Here is a 20526-nt window from a genome sequence, read left to right as displayed (position 1 = left end):
AAAGAAATAATTGTGATATTGTAGGTAACGGTAATTCCCATCTTAGTGCACTACCCCAGGAGTAGGCCTACTTCTGCAGCTGCCAGGGGGTTCGTGATAACTAGCGAGCTGGTCAGTCTCACTGTAATACATCCATTGTCAACCGGTGAACAAAACACCAGTGGATAAATGTTTTAAAAAGATAGCTAAACGTATTGGCTAAATGGTTGAAACAGATCAAATGAATGGATAGAAGGTTGAAACGTACAGCTTCTGACCGGAACGTTACTCATCCAGCTGTCGGAAAGAAATGGTGTAACAATATCCACTTTTATATAATCAACACCCGTCAATCTGGAACATGACAGGTGGTGTTAAGAAAGGGGGTGATTGAGTACATCTGACCAAAAAAAGTTTGGGAACCACTGGTGCAGTGTGGCATAGGCTACATGATTATAGCTCAAATTTATAGTAATAGCGGATATCCATTTGAATAAGTCACTTTAAACTTGCATCTCAGTACCAATTTTGTATGTTGTTTTTGCAATTGTAGCTATTTAAAAAAAACAGTCTAATAATAGTAAGCGAGGTGAAATGAGAGACAGTGATACTGAGGAATGTTAAGTGGGAGCAGGGAGGGGGGATACACACACCCCTGCGGCAGAAGTGTCGTGAAAAGATGATCTTCCATCCTCACCTCGCAACAGAGCTGTCAAGATGTTCAGACCCGTGATTTAACCTCCCCACTTCACTGTTACATCCTACCATCCTACCGTTACGCACACACACACCTCCCTCCTCCCCCGGTCACACACACACACACACACACACACACACTCTCTCTCTACAGTCTGCACTACAATGGCTTAGCTGCTTTCAAGCAATCCGGAGCGATGTCATACAAAACCTGCACAGTATTAGAAATAATCCAGTAATTAGGGCGCACATAGTGAGCACTAAAGCTGGATCAAAGGAACATTTAACTTAAAGCCCAGTAATGCCAGTGGATGACAGTACTTTTCTAAGCACACACAGCATTATACCAATGCACAGTGTCTTTACCTGTCATAATAGCTCGGTTGTACGGGATACAGGTAGAGCGTGTGTGTTTCATGCTACAACAAGTGAGTATTGCGGGGACAATAGATATGACAGGGAGTCCATGGAGGAGTGTGGAGGTGACTGCTCCGAGCGTAATGTCAAAAAGATTAACAAGAATTGAGCGGCAAACTGACACCTGAGAGACGTTTGGCGAGTTCAATAAGCTGCGGTGCTGCACTCCACTGAGCAGCAGACAGGATGGGAAGCAAGACAATAAGCAGGAATCCACACACACACACACACACACACACATAATTTTACTGTCAACTGAAAGGTTGTAATGTGAAGGAATAAAGGAGGAAGCAAGAATTTTTTTCCACATTTCTTTTACTGATCTTTACACTTGTCACAGAACATCACATAGACTTATCGGAGCAGACTTGCTCTTTTGTTGTTTTTAATTACAGACAATGCAGTTACATGTTCTTGTCTCAGAAACATATATTGCTTTGTCAAGTTTTTTCTTCTTTAAAAAATACCACCGATGATCATTTAGGGTTTAGAGAAGTGAAAACGAAATAGGCTGGTCTAGTTGTAGACATGTCACTGATGCCAAAACAGTCTTTGATGATGCAAACTGCTATTTTATACATCAGGAAACAAGAAGGGGCCAGGCAGGAATCACTCCACCTAACAAACCAACTGAGACCATCCAATTCTCGTACCTCAAGGTACATCACAAAAAAAGAAAACACGACTAACTGATAGAATCTTTCCATTTTTTTTAACAACTTTGGTTTGGGTTTGCCATCAGTGTGAGGACCCTAATCTTCACACAGCAACAAACAAGAAACCACTGATCATGCCGTCATGAAGGAAATGCTCATATACCTAGATTAGAAGTGGTTTTGTGTTGTATCCATCCTTGATTGAAAAGACATCACTATCACGGTCCGCAGCCAGTTTGCTGGAAAACAGGAGGAAACATCTGGCAGAGGCTTGTCCAAAGGTAAAAAACATCTGCCTGCCACCGCCTCTAAAGCTCACTAATCAACACGTTATATCTTGTTTGTCAAATCCGAACCACAGTGTGTCACATTTACACCCAAAGCGTAAAAATGACACATTGTGGTTTTACTATTTCTTGGCCGGGCAACAGGAACATCCTGGTTGCTGAGCAACCAGTAGAGACACCAGGAAGAGACATAACGTGTTAATTAGTGAGCTGTAGAGGTGAGATCCCTTTGATTGTTTTTTGGATTCAAACTACTTTTGGTAGAACCCCATAAACGGACAGACCAACCGAACCACAACGAGCCTTTTCTGGTTGAATCTAGCTAATGTAAATGAGACTTTGAACACACATAGCTTCTCAAGGATTTAGCAACTGTCCATGAAAGTTGACTTTAAGTTTGGGCATTGTCAAGACAGGTAGTTCTAGAAAACATGCATTTTGAAGTAAAGGCAAACAGAATTTAGTTTGCTTTGAAATTTCATAGACATTTGATAGAATCCCAGCATTTAATTACATGCCTGTCCTGTTTTAGTCAAATGCAGTCACTTGGAATGCAAGATTTCTACTAGTAACAAGAACAATTACATTAACACACAATATACATGTATCTATAAAAACACTAAGGCACTTGAAAATTGCGATTAACCATTTCCAATGTTTATGATTGTTGTCTCTTAAAATAGGTTAGGAATACACATTGTGCTGCCACTGCAGCATTGCCATTGCCTGAGACAGCGTCAAAATCAACAGGCACACGTAATTACGTGTAACCTAAGTTTAAAAAAAAAGAACAACTTAAAATCAAGTTTTTAAATGCTACATCATATCTTGCAAACACACACACACACACACACACACACACACACACACATATATATGCACAGAAGCACACACTCCTAAATCTACCAGCCTTCATTTCATAGGCTTGTTTAGGGTCCTAAAACGAGACCGCTGCACCAATATAAAGCCCCATTTGAGACCTTTAGTTTTGTGCTGTGGGGCTTGGAAATGGTCTTGGAGACAGTGCAATAGCAAGCTTCACTTCACTTAAGATCCCACCATATTTGACCTTAGCCTTTTTAATTTTTTTCCCCAGTGCCATCAGTGGCCCAGAACTGTATTTTTTTATTTGACCATAACACGAGCAATAGAGTTAAATGGAGTTTGTCTGTGTGCCACCTTGGAGTATATTAGACCATTAAAATAAAGCTGACTTGGCATTACTATAGTGTAGGTAGCTCACACCTTCATCTGCTATGAGGAGAAATAATCTTCAACTGATGACAGTTGTCGTCATCATTACATTTTCATTTAAACAGAGTTAAGAGTTGGAAGTCATTTTTATTGTCTGTGAGCCCTGCGGTGCCAAAAGCTGACCTTGTGGAGCTCCCTTTCTGTAGCAGTAGAGTCCCACTGACGAGGTCTCACAACCGGCTCCTCTTCCTCCTCTTCTCCCTCCTCCTCCTCTTCTACCCTATCTGTCATGCAGCTGTCCTCTCCTGTCCTTGTGTGTGCATGACCCAGCAAGGTCCTAGTCCTACTTTTCTGGCTGGACTTGTCCTTAGCAACACCAAGGGAAGGCCCAGCATGTCTTCTTTCATCATCTTCTTCTTCATCCTCCTCTTCCTCCTCCTCCTCCTCCTCCTCCTCTTCCCTCTCTTCTTCTTCATTTTCCTCCTCTTCCTCAACATCTTCATCCTCATCATCATGTCCTTCTATGGCCACTGTCAGCCCTAACTTACTATGACTAGCTAGCTGAAAAAAGGAAGAGGCGTGTGATGTGGACGGGCAGGTTGAGAGTGCTGCATCATACATGGAGAACGGGAGGTGGAGGTAGTGTCCTGCAGCGGCTGCCGCTGCGTAGATGCAGCAGCATGCCTGGGAACAGTCAGGGCGTAGATCCCCCTGTCCTCCACGAACCATTCGGAAGCGCTTACGGAGGGGCGGTCCGGCTTGTGGCGTTAAGCAGATCCGGGCGGGTACTGCTCCGTGGAGTGTCTGGTGACCGGAGTTAGTACTGGGTGATGGGATGCAGGGGCCCGTGGTAAAAGCTGGGTTGGGTGGGAAGCACCAGTCAGTGCTCTGGAGAAGGATCTCCGCTCGCAGGCGCCGGAGGAGGTTGTTAACAAGGACGGAGCGTCGGAGAAAAGCCTCAGGGTCGTCGATAAATCGCATCTTCTCCAGGGAGAGGCGCAGCACATGTGCACGCTCCTCCAAAACCGGAGCAACCTGAAGGACATCATCCCATTAAATACTAAAGCCAGAGATTCCGATTCAATAAGTTTGCATTGCCCAACTCATTTTAAGCAACCTCAATTACGGAAGAGTGAAGAGTTCCTACTAAGACATAAGTAAATTGCAAACAAACCTTCAAAAAGACAACTGCAGGTGAATCAATCCCTTTTTCAATTTTAATCTACCAACTCTTAGAGATTCAGGGTAACAGTCAGAGAATGCTTGCATATACTGTCATTTATCCGCTCTCAGGACAGATTTTATCTGCTCTTCCCACAATGGACGAAAAAAGTTGTACTTCATGCTAACAATCCCACAGTGCACTTTTATAGATGAGAAAATTGAAGTCATGCAAAACTATCTGTCAGCAACAATGCAGAATTAACAGATAAACATGGACTGATACGTGTCTAAATCTAAAGGTCACTTTAGAGTGTAGTTTCTGTCATGTAGGGAATATTGACTGAAAAGCGATTTGGACACAGTGACAGTGTCTTTGTACCTCTTTCAAATTATTTTGTGATGATAAATGACGTTCCACAATCATTTTAGTAAAGGAGTTAATTGTATGAAATCACGTGTGCTCTAAATGTGAGAATGTGAGTGTGTCAGTACTTACCGTCTGGCAGTACGTCCTGAAACTGAAGGAAGGCTCCTCATCATCGTCAACAAACTTCCTCTTGAAGTATGCGATCCTCGATACTGAAACATGATCAGGAACTCGCCTGTAGGGGGGTTCTGCAGACGGAGAAACAAATCCATAAAACATAAATCAATTGCACTGTTGGACTATATAATGTCACCACATCTTGGACATCATTATCGTATGTTCATAATTTACACATACATGAATGCTTCTTATTTTGAGGCCACAGCCCAGTAAATTATAGGCAGAAACCTGTATGGCAGACTTAGTTGTCAAAAGTGCTGTAAAAGAACTGAGCTGCACTGTACATCATCCCTAACACATTTCTGATGCATTAATAAAAAAAGCAGCACACCCTTTAGTTAATGATAAAACAGTGTCAGTCTAATCAGTTAAGGCTGCTCAGGTTAAGGTTGAGTTGAACCTTAGCCTCAAGAGTATTAGTATACAGGCTATTCTGAAGAACACGTTTCTTTGGTAACTCATTTGAAAGTGAAATGATTGTTTAACTGGAAATCTCTTATTCCTTCATATAATTAAATTAACACTTAAATTACACAGAAAGTGTAATGAAAGCAAGAATACATGCTGCTACCATGTGAATTAGTTGATTGCTCTACACCATTAGCATCTGCTGCAACCTCCCTTGCAGGAGTGCTGCATGCTTAACTACACACAGATCTTACATTTTGACTGATGGAGTGCTAGACTAGAGGGTATGACAGCAGGGCTACGGTAGAAATACTGATGGATGGCTTAGACAGATGGGTCTAATTGCCAGGTCTCAAAACTAAGGACTCAGTAGTACATGCCCATTAGAGTCGGGGCAAATTCCTTGGTAAAACTGAATGTCTGTACCTTGTGTAAATTGCTCTTCAGAGCTGCATGGCGGGGCAGGGTTCGACAGGCAGGTCTTTGTGCAACGCTCCGATTCCCATATGGGCTGGTATGGGGAGAGCGGAGGGTCTCCCTCTGGGTCCAGGAAAGGATTCATGGACAAAACTAGGGTCATCTCTCTCTTCCAGTCAGGTCTGGAAAAAAACAGAACGGAAAACAGTATGATTAGGTAAACAACAAACTCAAACCCCTAATGGGTTGTAATTGTAAACTTACAAATATTCCATAATTATATTAATCCATCATAATATTACATCACAAGAGGCCACTTTGAAACATGTGGATAAATGAAATGTTTAAAACAATGGTAAACTCAGCTGAGATGTGAACATGAACAAGATGTTTCTCTATGATACTGCCCATACGTTGGTGTTGCGAGGCGGAGTAACCAGCTTCTGTGCAAGCAGTATGACAAATTTGAACGACAATAATTGTGAGCACTAAAAATTGGCAGATGGCTTATGACTCTGTGATATGTGTGATACTGTAACAAGTGAGACACAGATGGAGAGATGACACCCACTCACACCACAAATTCCCTATTGATTAGTTGGTAGGAGAGTTAGCGAGACGCTTGACACCAATTTGTTCGGTGAAATGGATCCCACATCAAAACGCACTGGGAAACTGTGTCAACAGCACGATAAGCTAGAAAGCAAAGGAGATGTGCTCAGTGCCAGCGGGTCCAGTGAACAAGGCAAACAAGTTGACAAAAGGTATCAAACAGACACAGTGCATGTTTGATAACCCGCCAACTGGGCTTTTTTCAATCTGAAAACAGAGCCCTACTGTGAGGACATTGAGGGGCCCGAGAGCCCAAGTCTGTCTGTGATTCTCAGACTCCGAGGAGAGAAAGTGTATCGGCCTTTTGATCACAGTGAACGGCTGTCATTTGGTTCGCTGTTGAGTCCTCCCCTTCATGCAGAATGCAAAGCCAGCTGTTTCGGACCTCCTTGTCTCCACCTTCCCTCCTCAAATCTTTTCCTGCCCCTCCTCTACCTGCCCACAGGAACAGATATCATCGCCCACAACCCATCTTGACAGACCAGACTGAGGCAACACCATCTCAGCCCTCACCCCTGTTGGGTAGCTGATTAAAATGTCCGCTTCAATAAGCTCCCCGCGTTGCTTGGATGAAGAGTTTTATTTCTGTGGGCTGCTGCTTCTAGTGTTTGCTTTTAACTGACTAATCAGACACACCTAAAACCACTGAGACATCACCTTAGGCTGTGCTGCTCTTACCAAACATATCCAGCCAGCCCCACAAAGTAATGCATTACACAGAACAGCATTACATTTTATATTTTCAAGGGTTCGCTGCTTTAATATCAACAGTCAACTACATCAGTTCAGTAAAATGCCTGTATCACTGCAAATGCGGCACCAATCAGTCAGTTTTATGCTCCATCTTATCCTTGCTCATGAACACCCCCCCCCCCCAGTAAACTGTTGTTGATAAGACAGTTGTCTTGTTGTTTCCCTAACAGACATTTATAACTCTCAAAACTAAGCTAATCCCCCTCAGAGCTCTCAGCCCTGAGGAATGTCAGACAGCAGAGTTTCAGTTGATAGAAATACTTTGACTAAGGTCAGAAGTAAATTAACTGATGCTGTTCTGCTTAACACACAGTACTATTAACTTACTAAGATCATTCAGAAATTATATTCAGTATTGTAACCTATGTTTCAATGCAATTTTCCTCGTGGTATCAAAAATGGTATCGAATATCGATACTTTTCAAGGTACTGTACCGAAGTTAGAAATTCCAGTATTGTGACAACACTGCTGTGATACGCTTTGAGCTAAATGCAGCATGCTAACATCACAATGACAACACTAACATGCCGATGTTTAGCGGATAATGTCTACCATGATCACAATCATAGTTAGCTCATTAACATGCAAACATCTGTGACAAAGTACAGCTGAGGCTAATGGGAAAGTCATTTGTTTTGCAGGTTTGTAGTCATAAACCAAAGACACCATAAAAATTTTGACTTTATGATGGTGAAAAGTCAGGGGATCAGAGTTATTACAATTTATCATAAGGGCGACATGGATGCGTTTAGCAGATGTCATTCCATCCAATAGGTGTTTCAACCTCATGGTGGTGATGGAGAAAAAGTCACTGGGATCACCAAAATAGACAAAAAAAAAAAAGAAATAGAAAAATGACAATTCACCAACATATTCTGATGTTGATGATGCTTATGGAAGATCTGAAGGGGGAATTCATCTGAAAGATATTTGGTTTTTGTCTCTCTAACCGCTGGAGCCTGCAACTCAGCTATTCCAGTTTAGGTCATAATCCACAGTGTTGCATTATAGATTATCCACATTTTATATCGTGCTGTTAGAGTGCAACAACATTTGTGTGAGCTAGATTCCACTGCTGAGGCCTCCCCCACCAAGGACCACCAACTAGGGCCAATTATGTCACTGTTATTGAGCGCTAGTGCCATGGTTAATTAGCAGCTTTGGTCCTTCTCGTTTCCCCCGAGCTGCTTTCTTACCCTTAGCTATTTTCCTCTCCATCAGCTCCCCTCACTGCTGCTACGTTTGCTTGGGCACAAAGAAACAAGCATGCCATCACTCCCTCTGCCCTCTGTAGGGACCTCCATCTCAACACCTCCCACCCCCTGCCTCTTTTACTGTCTCTTTCAACCCCCTAGTCTCAATCTCTCTCTCCCTCTCTCTTTCTCGCTGACATCCTTTCAGCATACACACAACAGCGGTCACAGTTGACAGCTCTCTGAACTAGGGGGGGGGGGGTGAACAAAAAAAACAATGAGCAGCTTCCCTCCATGTAAAGCCATACTTCTAGTTCTTCAAAGAAAAGGAGGAGGAGGAGGGGAAGCAGTGTGAACAAGTGTGTGTGCGTCTGTGAAAGAGGAACGGAGAAACGAAGAGTTGAGAAATAAAAACAAGGAATGAGGAGAGAAAAATCTCCTGGGGGAATATCATACCTCTCTTTCTCTGTTTCTGTCTGCATCTCGCAGGGATGTGAGAGCGATTGGGAGCGAGTGCAGTCTGCGTGTGTGTGGTTGTGTTTAACAGAGTGTGTACCCGTGTGCACATGAGCGTGTGTGAGACACTGCTTCACCTCTGTTCAGTCTCTCTTATCTTCCCTCTCTCCCTACCTCTGTCTGACTCTCTATCTTCTTCCTTCTTTCTCATTACACCCTTTGATGATGAGACATTCATTGCAGCGCCTGGGCACGAGACAAACTGTGGGAGGGAGACAGAGAGCACAAGAGAAAAGGAGGAGAATGGGAAGAGGTGGAGGTAGAGGGAGAGCTGAGGGATGGATGGATGGAGTGAGTCAGGGGAAGGAAAGATAAGTGCCTTAGGAGCCTTGTCATGAGTGGAGACAGATCGCCTGCAGGGATGATTTCTGCTGCTGTGATTGACTCACTCCCTCCAGCGCTGAGATAGACAGGCGCACACACACTCAGACATGCATAGCTTGTAGTGTCCTGAAATATTTTGGAAGAAAAGTCAACTAAGGCCACGGCAATCAACCAGAGTGTCACACTAGTAATGTCAGTTTCTGGATTTTCACACATATACTGTGGGTGTTCATTTATCTTGCTCAAACAAGGATATTTTCGACGTTAAAGATCTAATAATAACAGGTGTCTTCTGCGACGTCAAAGATTTTATTTGCAGATTCAGATTAAATTCTGGTGTTTCAGTAATAACATCTGCATATAAATTAATGGTGTTTTTTTATTGTTCAACTCTCACCCAACTCCATCCTCCTTCAAAAGGAAACCTAAAGAAACAGTTGTGCAGGATGAAAACTGATCTCTGGGAGACAAGGTGAAAAAGGCGCAGAACAAGCAGGAACACGATGGAGACAAACTTAAAAGGATCTCAAGGAATTTCATTTTAGTTTTCCTCAAGTAAAACTGACAGTGGCAGATGCTTAAAGCCAGTATTACCCACACATTGACAAAATAAAATGCGTCTGCTTTATCCTGCTAGCTATAGTCTCAGTCTGTTAGCAGACCAAGTGCATAATTAAGAGCCCTTATAGAATTGAGAGAATTATAGATTATGTTTTTAAAACAAGACAGCTGGAAACATTAAAGTCAAACATAGACAGCGTTTTCCAGCAGCTCTTAATTTGCTAGCTACAGCTGAGACAAACTGCCAGCGACCGTTGTCACTACAGACTGCAAAATCTAGGTCCACACCAAAAAATGAGAAGCCTGCTGTTGTCTACTTCTGTCTGACATACCTCGCGTTTCAAATACTAATGAGAAAATCTTGGTAAATCTTTGTAAGCTGCACTGTGTGGCGCGACAAGTGGAGAACAGGCATAGTAACAATTACTAAGGGGGGGATGGTTTAGTGATGTCATTGCATATTCTAATATTATAAAACTCAATTTCATGTCTATTTGTCATTTGTACACATTCTTGAGGCCAATATTTATATTTAGGAGTTTCTAAAAATTTGATAACACTATATATATATATATATATATATATATGATAACACTATATATATATATATATATATATATATAGATATAGATATAGATAATAAATTTTCTAACATAAACAAAGAATCTCAATATGGATCCCTTAATCTTGTTTTTAATGTTTTTTTCTTCTGACCAAAAAACATACTGAGTGGAACATTTTAGTGTAAAAGTCATCAACCAATCAATTCTGACAATAAAATTACATTTCTAAACTACCTCAAACTTAATTAGGCACTTCTGTATTGAAGTTCCTTGTTAGTTATTGGCCAACATATACACAGATACCAGCAATAAGCTGATATCCGACGATGTATCAGCCAATCTAGTAAAAAATGTGATTTGGAAGAGATAAATAAATCTGGCTGTATACTTTCTCCTGTGCTTTACTGTGCAACTTTGTACAGTTTTTCTAGGTTTTACTAAGCAAAGCATTTTTTTGCACATACATCCTCCTTGCTGTGTGTCTCAGATGTAAGGACTGTAGCCCTGCCTGCCATACTTGTTTTCACATTTTGTAGCCCCAATTGCTTCGCAATTTCCACAGCAGGTTTTTAGAATGAACAAAGTTTTTATGATTGTCTCTGGTCGCAGGCATTTACAGTATTAAGGTGGGTCAAATATATCCCTCCGCTCAGCAAACTACCACCACCTGTGTCAGAAATCAATCTGAAAAACAAACAGCCTGACGGGAAACAGTATGACAATATATGGGGGAGCTTTTAGCTTATATGCTCATTATTTTAATTCTGTCATTTGTGGCTTTTTTAGGAACATTTATAAGTTCCACTTACTTGCCCATACTTACCCTACTGTTAATAAAAAAACATTCAAAGAAAAGCTGATATTTAAGCCAACAGTGGGGGAAGATTTCATTTGTTCAATAATTCTGGGGGAGTATGAAACATGCCTCTAATAAACTTTGTGCTCTCTCTCTCTCTTTTCTTTGTGGCCTCAGAAATGCTAATCGATCCAGCATGTGTTTGACAGAGTGTATGCTGTATCACTCCGTGTGTATGTGTGTGTGCATGTTTACTCCCTGTTCTTTTGGCCAGGTTTTTACTAAGTGTTTCCGAGCCTTAGGGGAACAGATAGCAGTGAAAAGAGTTCATGTCTGTGGTTTTCACATCAAAATAACTCCCAGAGCGCCTGAGCGGGTCTTCACAGGACACAAAAGCATGCAATGTGTCATGACTTAACGGCTGCAGAGAATCAAGCAGATAAATTGTGGAACAGGGAATTCTGCAGTGGACGTGAGGAGGGTAAGATTTCATTCTGCAATATTCCATTACCACAAATGAGAGTACACACCCAACACACGAGTTAAATAAAGACTAACAAAGTGCACACCCACACTGAATATGAATTTATGTTAACAGTCCTAGAATTTCAGAAAAAAAACCTCTTGTTGAAGCAACACGGGTCTGCACAATTATTGGAAACATCTTCATGGAAAAAACTGTGACCGCCATAGTAAATCACAATTACGTGTCTCTGGGCAAAATAATTTTATGACCCTTTTTCTTTTATGTTGCAGTGAAATTAGCAGCAGCTTGTGAGAATATGTACTCATCATCTGGTTCAAATCAGAACTTTTTCTAAAGACTGGACTGCAATTCTTTCACTGGTGTTGAGCCAATCGTTTTTTTCCCCACTTTGCTAACTTTCCCAAAGATGGACAATGTATTCTCTTCCTGGTTCTCCATCTTAACATTATTTTTGGTTTAGTTGACCCACATTGGATATTCCAAGATTGTTATTGATTATGTGTACAGTATGACATGTTACATGACTATACAGTGAAATAATAGCAGAAGGATTTACTGTATGTGTTAGGGATGCACCGAAATGAACATTTTTGTCCGAAGCCGAAAACGAATATAATGAGAACAATTGCCTATCACCGAACAAGTACATTAACATTTTTGCCAATTTTTTTTACCACTGCATAAATTAAATAGTGTTTCCCACAGGATTTGGAGAGACTATAGTAGGTGAGTAAATTAAATTACATGTGTCCATTTACATTTAATGTACACATGTAATATGTATTATACTTTCTAATCCAATTAATCATATTTCCATACTGTATACTTATTTTGAAAACTGGACGTTGTCACATGTGAATCCTCGCGCTAAATTCATCAAGTCTGACCCAGTTTGCTAAATAATGTTGTATGTGGTTCTCGTATCACGTAACATCATAGACTTCATAGCCTCTCTTCAGGTAGGACTGTCATACTTATTAGACCGAACACTGAAAATGCTATTTGTGGCCAATTAATTTCGGTGATCGAACATTTTCCCTCATATGTGTGATTAACTGTCAAGTCCTGGTAAAGCAAATACCATATTTTCTATCTGACAGACCAAATAAAAAATTTAAATAATAACAGCTCTGAATTTTGGTATGCAAGTCACTTAACAAAGGAACCCACAACACTAATGTAAACCATCTTTGCAGAGAATCAGATGGTTTCTCAGCTCATGTGAACTGCTAAAGAGGTTCTCTAATCCTATTGGAGACACAATATGCGTTTCAGCTTTGAGGTGATGACAATGTGACGACACTTAGGTTGTTTTAATGCGTTAACTGTAGAGTATGTTGAACCATGTGCCATGCCACCCCTTACAGCTCATTTCATTAGTGTAGTTAACATTAAAGGCTAATGGTGCTGTCAAAGTCAACTGAAATGTATTCCATAAAGCACTGGGAGGGGAGCTGACAGTAACAATGTGCAAATGTACAAAGTCAGAAATATCCTTTTTATAAGTCACTCATGACAATGTCAGCTCTTGTCAGTATCAGCCCTTGTGTATGCCAGTACTTATCCCCACACAGAATACAGGCAGGTGTGTGTGTGTGTATGTGTGTGTACAGTGACAGTTTGTGTGGTGGACCAAATCTAAGTATTACATCTCCACAGTGAGAGGATAAGTGGGCGTAGTCCTGAAAGAGCTGCCTGTGGTTGCCTTGACAGGAGCTTCAACAGCAAGCTTCCTCAGAGCTCTGTGATCTCGCAGCAGGCACTTTGAATCTCACTGGAAGAGGGAAAAGTTGCACACTGGCACTGCCTTCCCTGCTCCCCTGCATTTCTTCTTTAGTTTGATGCCTGCTGCCTCACCTCACACAGAGATTGAATGGTGATGTGATTTGACAGGGACAGGGCCGCTGAAATCTGTCACATGTGGAGCACCTGTTGTATCTTTATAGTGCTACCTGGTCACCTCCATCACGCTGATGCTTAGCCTTTAAAATCCTCCTTTTTTACATGCACTCTCAGTGACTGAATTCTACTTCAAAAGTACAAAAACATTAAATCTAGGCGTAACTGCGCAAGATTCCAAATGACAATCCACTCAAATATGACACAAAAAATCTTTGCAAATTTGAAAAAAATGCAAATTGGGGGCTAATCCATAATTTAATTAGGGGTGTAACTTACAGTTATTTTCATTACCAATTAACCTGCAGATTATTTTTTCCAGTATTTATGCTAGGAAAAAAACCTTCACCGACTAAGTATCAAAATAGTTGATTAACTTTCAGTCAATTGAGTAATCGATTTCATTTGTTAATTAATTAATTAATTAATTGTTTCAACTCGTGATTTAACAAAGGAAGGGCACACAAAATCAAGAAATGGCCGAAGAAATGTTAGTCAACACTGGTGTATTACAGATAAATCTGTATTCAGAATCAGAAATACTATGTTGATCCCTGAGGGGAAATTCTCGTGTTGCAGTTGCTCACTTTGCACATCCAGGCATTAAAGGAATAAAAATAATAATAGAGATAAAAAGAAAGAAAGCTGCATAGAAAAGTTGGAAAAGAAGACAGAAGCAACTGCAACAGGCTCAATGCACGGTCGGCACATGTTGGCCAAAAAGGACCAAAAGATAAGCCAAAGAAATTGTTGAGGTCATTTAGAAACCTGCAGTTCATTGTCCCCAGAGAGCACCGACAGGTTTACTTTTAAATTGTAAAATTTCCCTCTCATAATTCTTCCCTAACCAAATTTAAGGGATCCTCATCAAAAATGTTTGTTTATATTATGTTAGGGTTAAAAACAAATCAATAATAAAATAAAAATAAATATAGTTATTGCTTTGATATCGGCCTAATCTAGGATCAGTCAACTGCTGGCTGAAAGTAATTTCACAGTTCATTGAATGTCCTGTTCAAGTTTAACAAGCACAACACTAAAAAACCCAGTGCCCTCTTTGTGTGGTGTTACATACTGGCTTCATTTATGAATACTGCTCTGTTTCCATTTTAATAATCTGGTTTTTTTTCTGTTACATATTTGCCATTTATATATTTTTAGTTAAAGGTACAGTACTTTGCACTGACTTTCTGTCTTCTCTTCCTCTTTTACTGGTGCACTGCTATCATTACTGATGCTTATCAGTCAAAACTGTCAATATCCACTAATGCCCTACAGTTGTCAAGAATGTATATCACGCCAACCCCTCCCATGCTCGCAGCATGCATGAATATCCTTTTGCAAATACTACTAGAATTCCTGGATGTTATTATCATAGTTTGAAAAGCTCAGTTAAGACCAAATATCAAGGTAGTTTAATAATAAATACATTTTAAGCATTTATTTTCTACCTGCAACTATAAGGTGAAAACTGCAGGTAAATTCCAATTAGAAAATCAGGGAGAAAAAACCCCCAAATAAAATAGATGATGGAACATGAGAACTCTAAGCCTAGATACTGTACAGCCCACTTCTTCTCAATATGGAGAAGCTACATCAATATGCCTGTTGATGTGGGGGCGGAGAGTGAGCAAGTGCTGGCATAAGAGGGTGAAGCACACAGCAATAGAGAACAGATAGAGAATAGATAATAGGTGTCATGACATCAAGTTCTCCTTCAGAGTACCAACAAGGCACTGCACGCCATGAATCAAAACTGAGACACTCAAATAGCAAGCAATTAGCCCCCTGCAAGTAGAGTGGACCACAGTCACTCAGAAACTAAGAGCAGCCATGTTGGGCAAATTAGACAGAAAAGCCCAGAGATGCTGTGCAGAGGCATGTTCAAAAAATCAATCACTGCAATAACAAAAACCTTGCTCTGACAAACTCTTTAATATCAACATCTATGGCTACACATAGGTCTCCTCCTTTACATATTCAAGTGTGACATTAGATCCTTATACACAGTAGGATTTTGAATAGGATTAGAGACACAAAAAGTAGTGTTTTGTGTGTCTTAAGACTTGTAAGCTGTCGTTTAGATTACTGTTCAACAGCCTGGCTCCCAACGCTTCTTCAGTGTAAGAAGAAAGGGACTGAACTAGCTTCAGCGGGATGTCAACAAAGCTGAAAGTCTGGGGATGTTCTAGTGAATTCGACACTTGCCTCCTTGTACACATGTTAATGTTACATCCAGTTCTGTTGGGAGACAAGTATGCAAACTCTTGCACATGATGACCATGCATATTTGCAAAACGTGTCAGGCTTGCCAAAGAGCCATGCTGGTTACTCAATAACTCATACTGTGTTCACTTGTTCCACATCTGGTCGTAGATATATTCGGCAGGAACATGAAGGATGTAATGTGCAGTCACAATGCTTTGTGCCACAATTCAAGATGTTCATCATAAAGCCCATAGTAACTTCTAAGGTTTTTCATTTGCAGCTCACACAAGTTTTTGCCACCTTTTTTAAATTCTTAATCTACTGCTTGAGAATGTCAAGGTCAGTCAATAATTGTGACAAAAAGATCCCCAGCCATCCCCAGCTCTATAATCATATAAACCTGTATAAAGTACTTGGCAGCATATTAAATCTTGTGCTGATGGTATTTACTCTTCCTAATCAATCAATACAATCTGCCCACACCTGACTTTTCCATTTAGTTTGGGAACACTGTGTGTGAATCTCAATTTGTGAACGACACTGATAAATCATCTCATCACACAAATGCGGGAATAACCTTTCACAAATGTATGTTACCATTTCAGGCTTTATGCTTTCGTTATCTAAATTAAGGCTTTTCAAGGATACCCCGATGTTGGACAAAAATACCAGCCAACCAAGATGCACCCTCCTCTGCCCTTCCTACGTAATAGTTTACGCTGTGCCTCTTCTTTTTTTTTTGGATGCATCTTAGATTGTGTTTGTGCCAGTTTGCAGCCTGTCAGGAGTCATCAGAGCAGCTCGCAGTTGGTAGAGAGCCGCGGTGGCGTGACTAAGCTGGGTTCAGGGCCCTTAGGGTTTCGCCCGCCGCTGTTCGTGCTGAGTGGTGACACATGTGTTGTGACAGGGCAGCTGTACGGGTCTGCATTATGGACTATCTGGGGACGGCTTGTTGTGGCTGTCAGGGTTAACAGGCTAGGGGGTCTGTGGGTACGTCACAGCCACGCTCCCAGAGGTGGATGCAGCACATTAAAGACAGACAAGGGCATCAGTGTGTATTAAAAAAACAAACACTTGTTTGTCACGTTCCTGTATAACGCCAGTCCCTTATTGTTAAAGGGATTTTCAAGCTATGGTTTTTATATTAGAGTATGAGTCATTTTTAAAGCGTATGAAAAGGGTCTGAAATCCACTACAAATATGTTACCTTTACATTCAGTGATAAACTACTTTTCCTTCCTGGAATGTGAGGCATTTTGGACCAGTGTCTGTACATGTTGCATCAATTCTGTCTTGTCTCAATAAATGAATGTCCCTATGCAGGTCTAAATTCATTACAGACACTTAAAGCACTCGAAGGAAAATTTGAGAAACAATTTTTTTTGGAGTCACTACAGGACTTTTAGGTGCAGGATCACCGGTTTGTAAATTTCAGCGAAAGTGAAGTCTTCGCTATAAATACATGTCATGTCACACCTTCCTCTAGTTTTGCACCTGTGTAGAAACAAATGTGTGTTCTCCTTTTCCTCTCAAGTTGTTCACCTTTAGCCGCGTGTCTTTCTGGAGCACAAAGGCGTATTCATGATGGGGAAGCAGTGCCTGAGGGGAAAAAAGAAGTCTGGGGCTACACCCTGCAGTACTCACACACACACACACAAACACACACACTGAAGCAGCTCAACTTGTCTTGCCTGAGACCTTTTATACAAAACAGAGCAGAGAAGGAGAGGGACAAAGGGAATGAGATGTGAAGCCAGACTATTTCTCATTGCCAGTGACACACTATTAGCGTTTGTGTCTGTTGGTGGTAATCTCAACGTGCCTTTGTACTGTAACATTTATCATCTACTTCACCTGCCTTTTCTGCCTTTTTTTGCCACATTAAAAACCACACACTTTGAGTGCTGTTAATTTTATGCCCGGCACCACGTCTGCTGAAAGGTAGCCTTTAAAAAATGTATCGAATCTCCTTCAGCGTACACTACACGTCTGCTAAGAGCCATGTTTTGAAATGCTGCTCCAGATGTGTGTCTCTGCGCCCTGCTGAGAGAGATGAATGGCGAGGAAGGGAGGGGAGGCGGGGGTGGGGGGTGGGGGGGGGCTTCAGGCTACCTACAGGTTCACATCCTTAATGAGTAGACGAGTCTGCTGGGAGCAAGATATGATTGATAGTGCCGCGACAGAACTGGAAGAGAGAAATCGCAGCGAGGGCTTTTGATAAAGACGGAGGGGTGGTTGGCGTTGGCAGGAGGCAAAGAGAAGGAATCTGGCATCGGATTTGCCCAAGCTAGACGCCAGGAACCCGTCCACCATGCTGCAACGCCAGGGCGCTTCCTCTTGTTACAGTCCCTCTTCTCTGGTGTGTTTAATCTGAGCTGGATGTTCCTCCCTGTTGCGTATCTCACTATATTCTACGTAAGACACTTTTCCCTCCAAGGGAAACAAATACCAAAGGTGGAATTCCTGGCAAGTGACTCCGGATGTTGTTGGCACAGAGTCGAGGTGAAGCGCATCCAACACTATTACCAACCCACTGCGCTCGAAGCCTTTCTTTCACCAAAAGGGCAGCGACAGACAGAGAGAGCCGGAGGGGAGATATTGTACATTTATTGCCCTCACTCCATAAGACTTGCTATGTTTGAATTTTTTTAATCCTCTTTGAGGCTAACAGGGTGTTAATGGTCCGCTCTGAGCGAGTCGATGCTCGTGACACTAAGTCTAAGGCAGCACAGACATGACATCAATGAGAGAATTACAACAGAAGCTCAAAATTCAGCTAAATCGTCTAAACCCCCTTCCTTTCACAAGGCAGCAGTAATACAGGCAACCACCACTTCGGGATTTGCAGCCAAGAGCAGTCCCCCACAAAATAATGAAGTGAGGCTGGATGGATGCCAGGAGGGGGGCTGGTTATGTCAGCCTGCATAATGTGTTAGACCAGGGTCTCTGTCATGTCATACTTGTGAGCTATTGACTGCCCTGATTCTCATTAATCCTGCAGTATCAGATCAAATCGTTCTACTACTAGTTTATCCAATAATTTAATCAGTCCGGTTAAGAGATTAAGTAAATGAACCACTTTGCTTTGACTGAAACAATTTTTTTTAAATCAACAGAATACCCATTAACAAAACATTACATTTTAGGTATCTGCTATGTTTTATTGGCCTGCGTGTCAAGTTTGTATCATCAGTGTTCACTTTACTTGACTGATTTTTAAAAAAAAAATGTAATACAAGTAGTAATTAATTTGATATGCAATTCATATTTTCTTTTAAATAGCCTTAACTTAAGTTAATGTTTACCTCTCAATGTGATTTCATTGAATGGCATATGAAGGATGGGCCTCAACAACTTAACGTTACACTTGAGTTTGAGTCCAAATACTTAAAGGTTTTATTAATTATTACATCATGGAGACAAAGACAAACATTTGTCAAATCATATAAAAACCTGTGTGAGAGAGAAACAGCGTTAAGGAATAACTTACAGCAAAAATGATATTATCAGGCTGCTACTTTTCACTGCTAAAGCCACTGGACGTTAAACTCAAAGACAAAACATGTTGACACATTTGACTAAAGCAACGTTACATTACCTGTCTTGAATTGTTCTGACCTCTTCCTCGGCTCCACACTTGCTTTGTGACAACGACTGAAATCCAAGGCGCGTTGATGAAATATGAAAAACTCCTACTGAATAAATACTACCGTGTCTTCCGTTGGCAGCGCGTTGTTCTAATTTTAGCCTACTAGCAGCAGACAAGAAACACACTGGCGGTTTAAATACCACTTACGTAATTACTAGTTAATTAGCTACTTGTCTAAATACTAACCATTAAGCGCGCGCGTAGCTCTCACTATACCCGCGCAAAGCATCCCTACGCGCTTTCCTCAGTAGCAAATGTAGACAGCTGTTGTTTTTCTTTTCCTCAGTGAAATACAAAGGTGGGCTTGGGGTTCTTTTGGTGGTATGGTAGTCCATTCAGGGTGGGTTCCCATGCAGAAGGTCCCGCGCAGCTCACGCCGTTTCGCCTGGGTTGACAGTTGGCAATGAATGTGCGGTGGAGAAAACAACACCAGGCTCGCAGCTCCGTCCCCTCCAACTACTGCTGAGGAGTTCAGGTGCTGCTCGGAACTTTCCACACTCTCGGTTCTGAAGTTGTAGCCTGTTTGAACAGTCGGTGACTTATTGGGGCATCTTTTGAATTGATGCTCCTGTTGAGCTTGGCTGCTTGGCTACAACTAACCATTATTTTCATCGTCAACTAATTTGTTATTTTCTCGATTAAATGACCAATTGTTTGGTCTACAAAATGTCATAACTATTTCCATAGTTGAATGATATTTCATTTTGTATCATGTAACACCAGCCGCACATCTACACATTTATAAAGCTAGAATCAGGGAATTTTGATATTTAGATTTTTTTTTTTATGTTTAAACAATGAATCAATCGATCAGAATTTATCAAAATTGGGACTGCAACTAACATTATTTTTAAATGATCACTTAATTTACCAAATATTCTTAATTCATCAATTAAACTATAGTTTGGTCAGTAAAAAATCTGAATGTCTTCTTTGGTTCGACCATCAGTCCAAAACTCAAAAATATTCCATAGCAATGGACTGCTAATCAAAATTCTACTATTTAACTGACTAATGATTTTAGCTTTAATTATGTTTCATTAATAATCGTTAGGCTAATTGATTTCTGGTATGTTTGTACGCCCACTTAATACTATTACTCAGCCATCAAGCTATTTACATAGCCATCCATCACCAGTTTTACTGTGTAGGCTACTTGCTTAACAATCTTTTTATTAGCCTATGTGTTCATTTTTTTT

The 20526-nt window shown here is 41.0% G+C and overlaps 1 protein-coding gene across 4 annotated transcripts in view; it reads right to left on the bottom strand.

Annotated features, from left to right (window-relative positions):
* Nucleotides 1–1395: 1395 nt before the first annotated feature.
* Nucleotides 1396–20526, bottom strand: part of sertad4 (SERTA domain containing 4) — a 21162-nt gene continuing 2031 nt past the window's right edge. The window contains exons 1-5 of one of the 4 annotated variants that reach the window (XM_046063665.1): nt 19277–19761; nt 8955–9042; nt 5775–5947; nt 4890–5008; nt 1396–4264 (exon numbers count right to left, since the gene is read on the bottom strand). In XM_046063665.1, the coding sequence (XP_045919621.1) occupies nt 3377–4264; nt 4890–5008; nt 5775–5928 (1161 nt within the window). In that variant the 5' untranslated portion in view covers nt 5929–5947; nt 8955–9042; nt 19277–19761 and the 3' untranslated portion in view covers nt 1396–3376. Of the gene's footprint in view, nt 4265–4889; nt 5009–5774; nt 5948–8954; nt 9043–17220; nt 17352–19276; nt 19762–20526 lie in introns of those variants that run through there. The other 3 variants (XM_046063664.1, XM_046063667.1, XM_046063666.1) reach the window with 3 other exon arrangements.

Source organism: Micropterus dolomieu, linkage group LG11 (assembly GCF_021292245.1).
Source record: "Micropterus dolomieu isolate WLL.071019.BEF.003 ecotype Adirondacks linkage group LG11, ASM2129224v1, whole genome shotgun sequence".
Taxonomy (NCBI): Eukaryota; Metazoa; Chordata; class Actinopteri; order Centrarchiformes; family Centrarchidae; genus Micropterus; species Micropterus dolomieu.
Note: the sequence above shows the minus strand (reverse complement) of the source record. Positions and strands in the feature narration are given on the sequence as shown.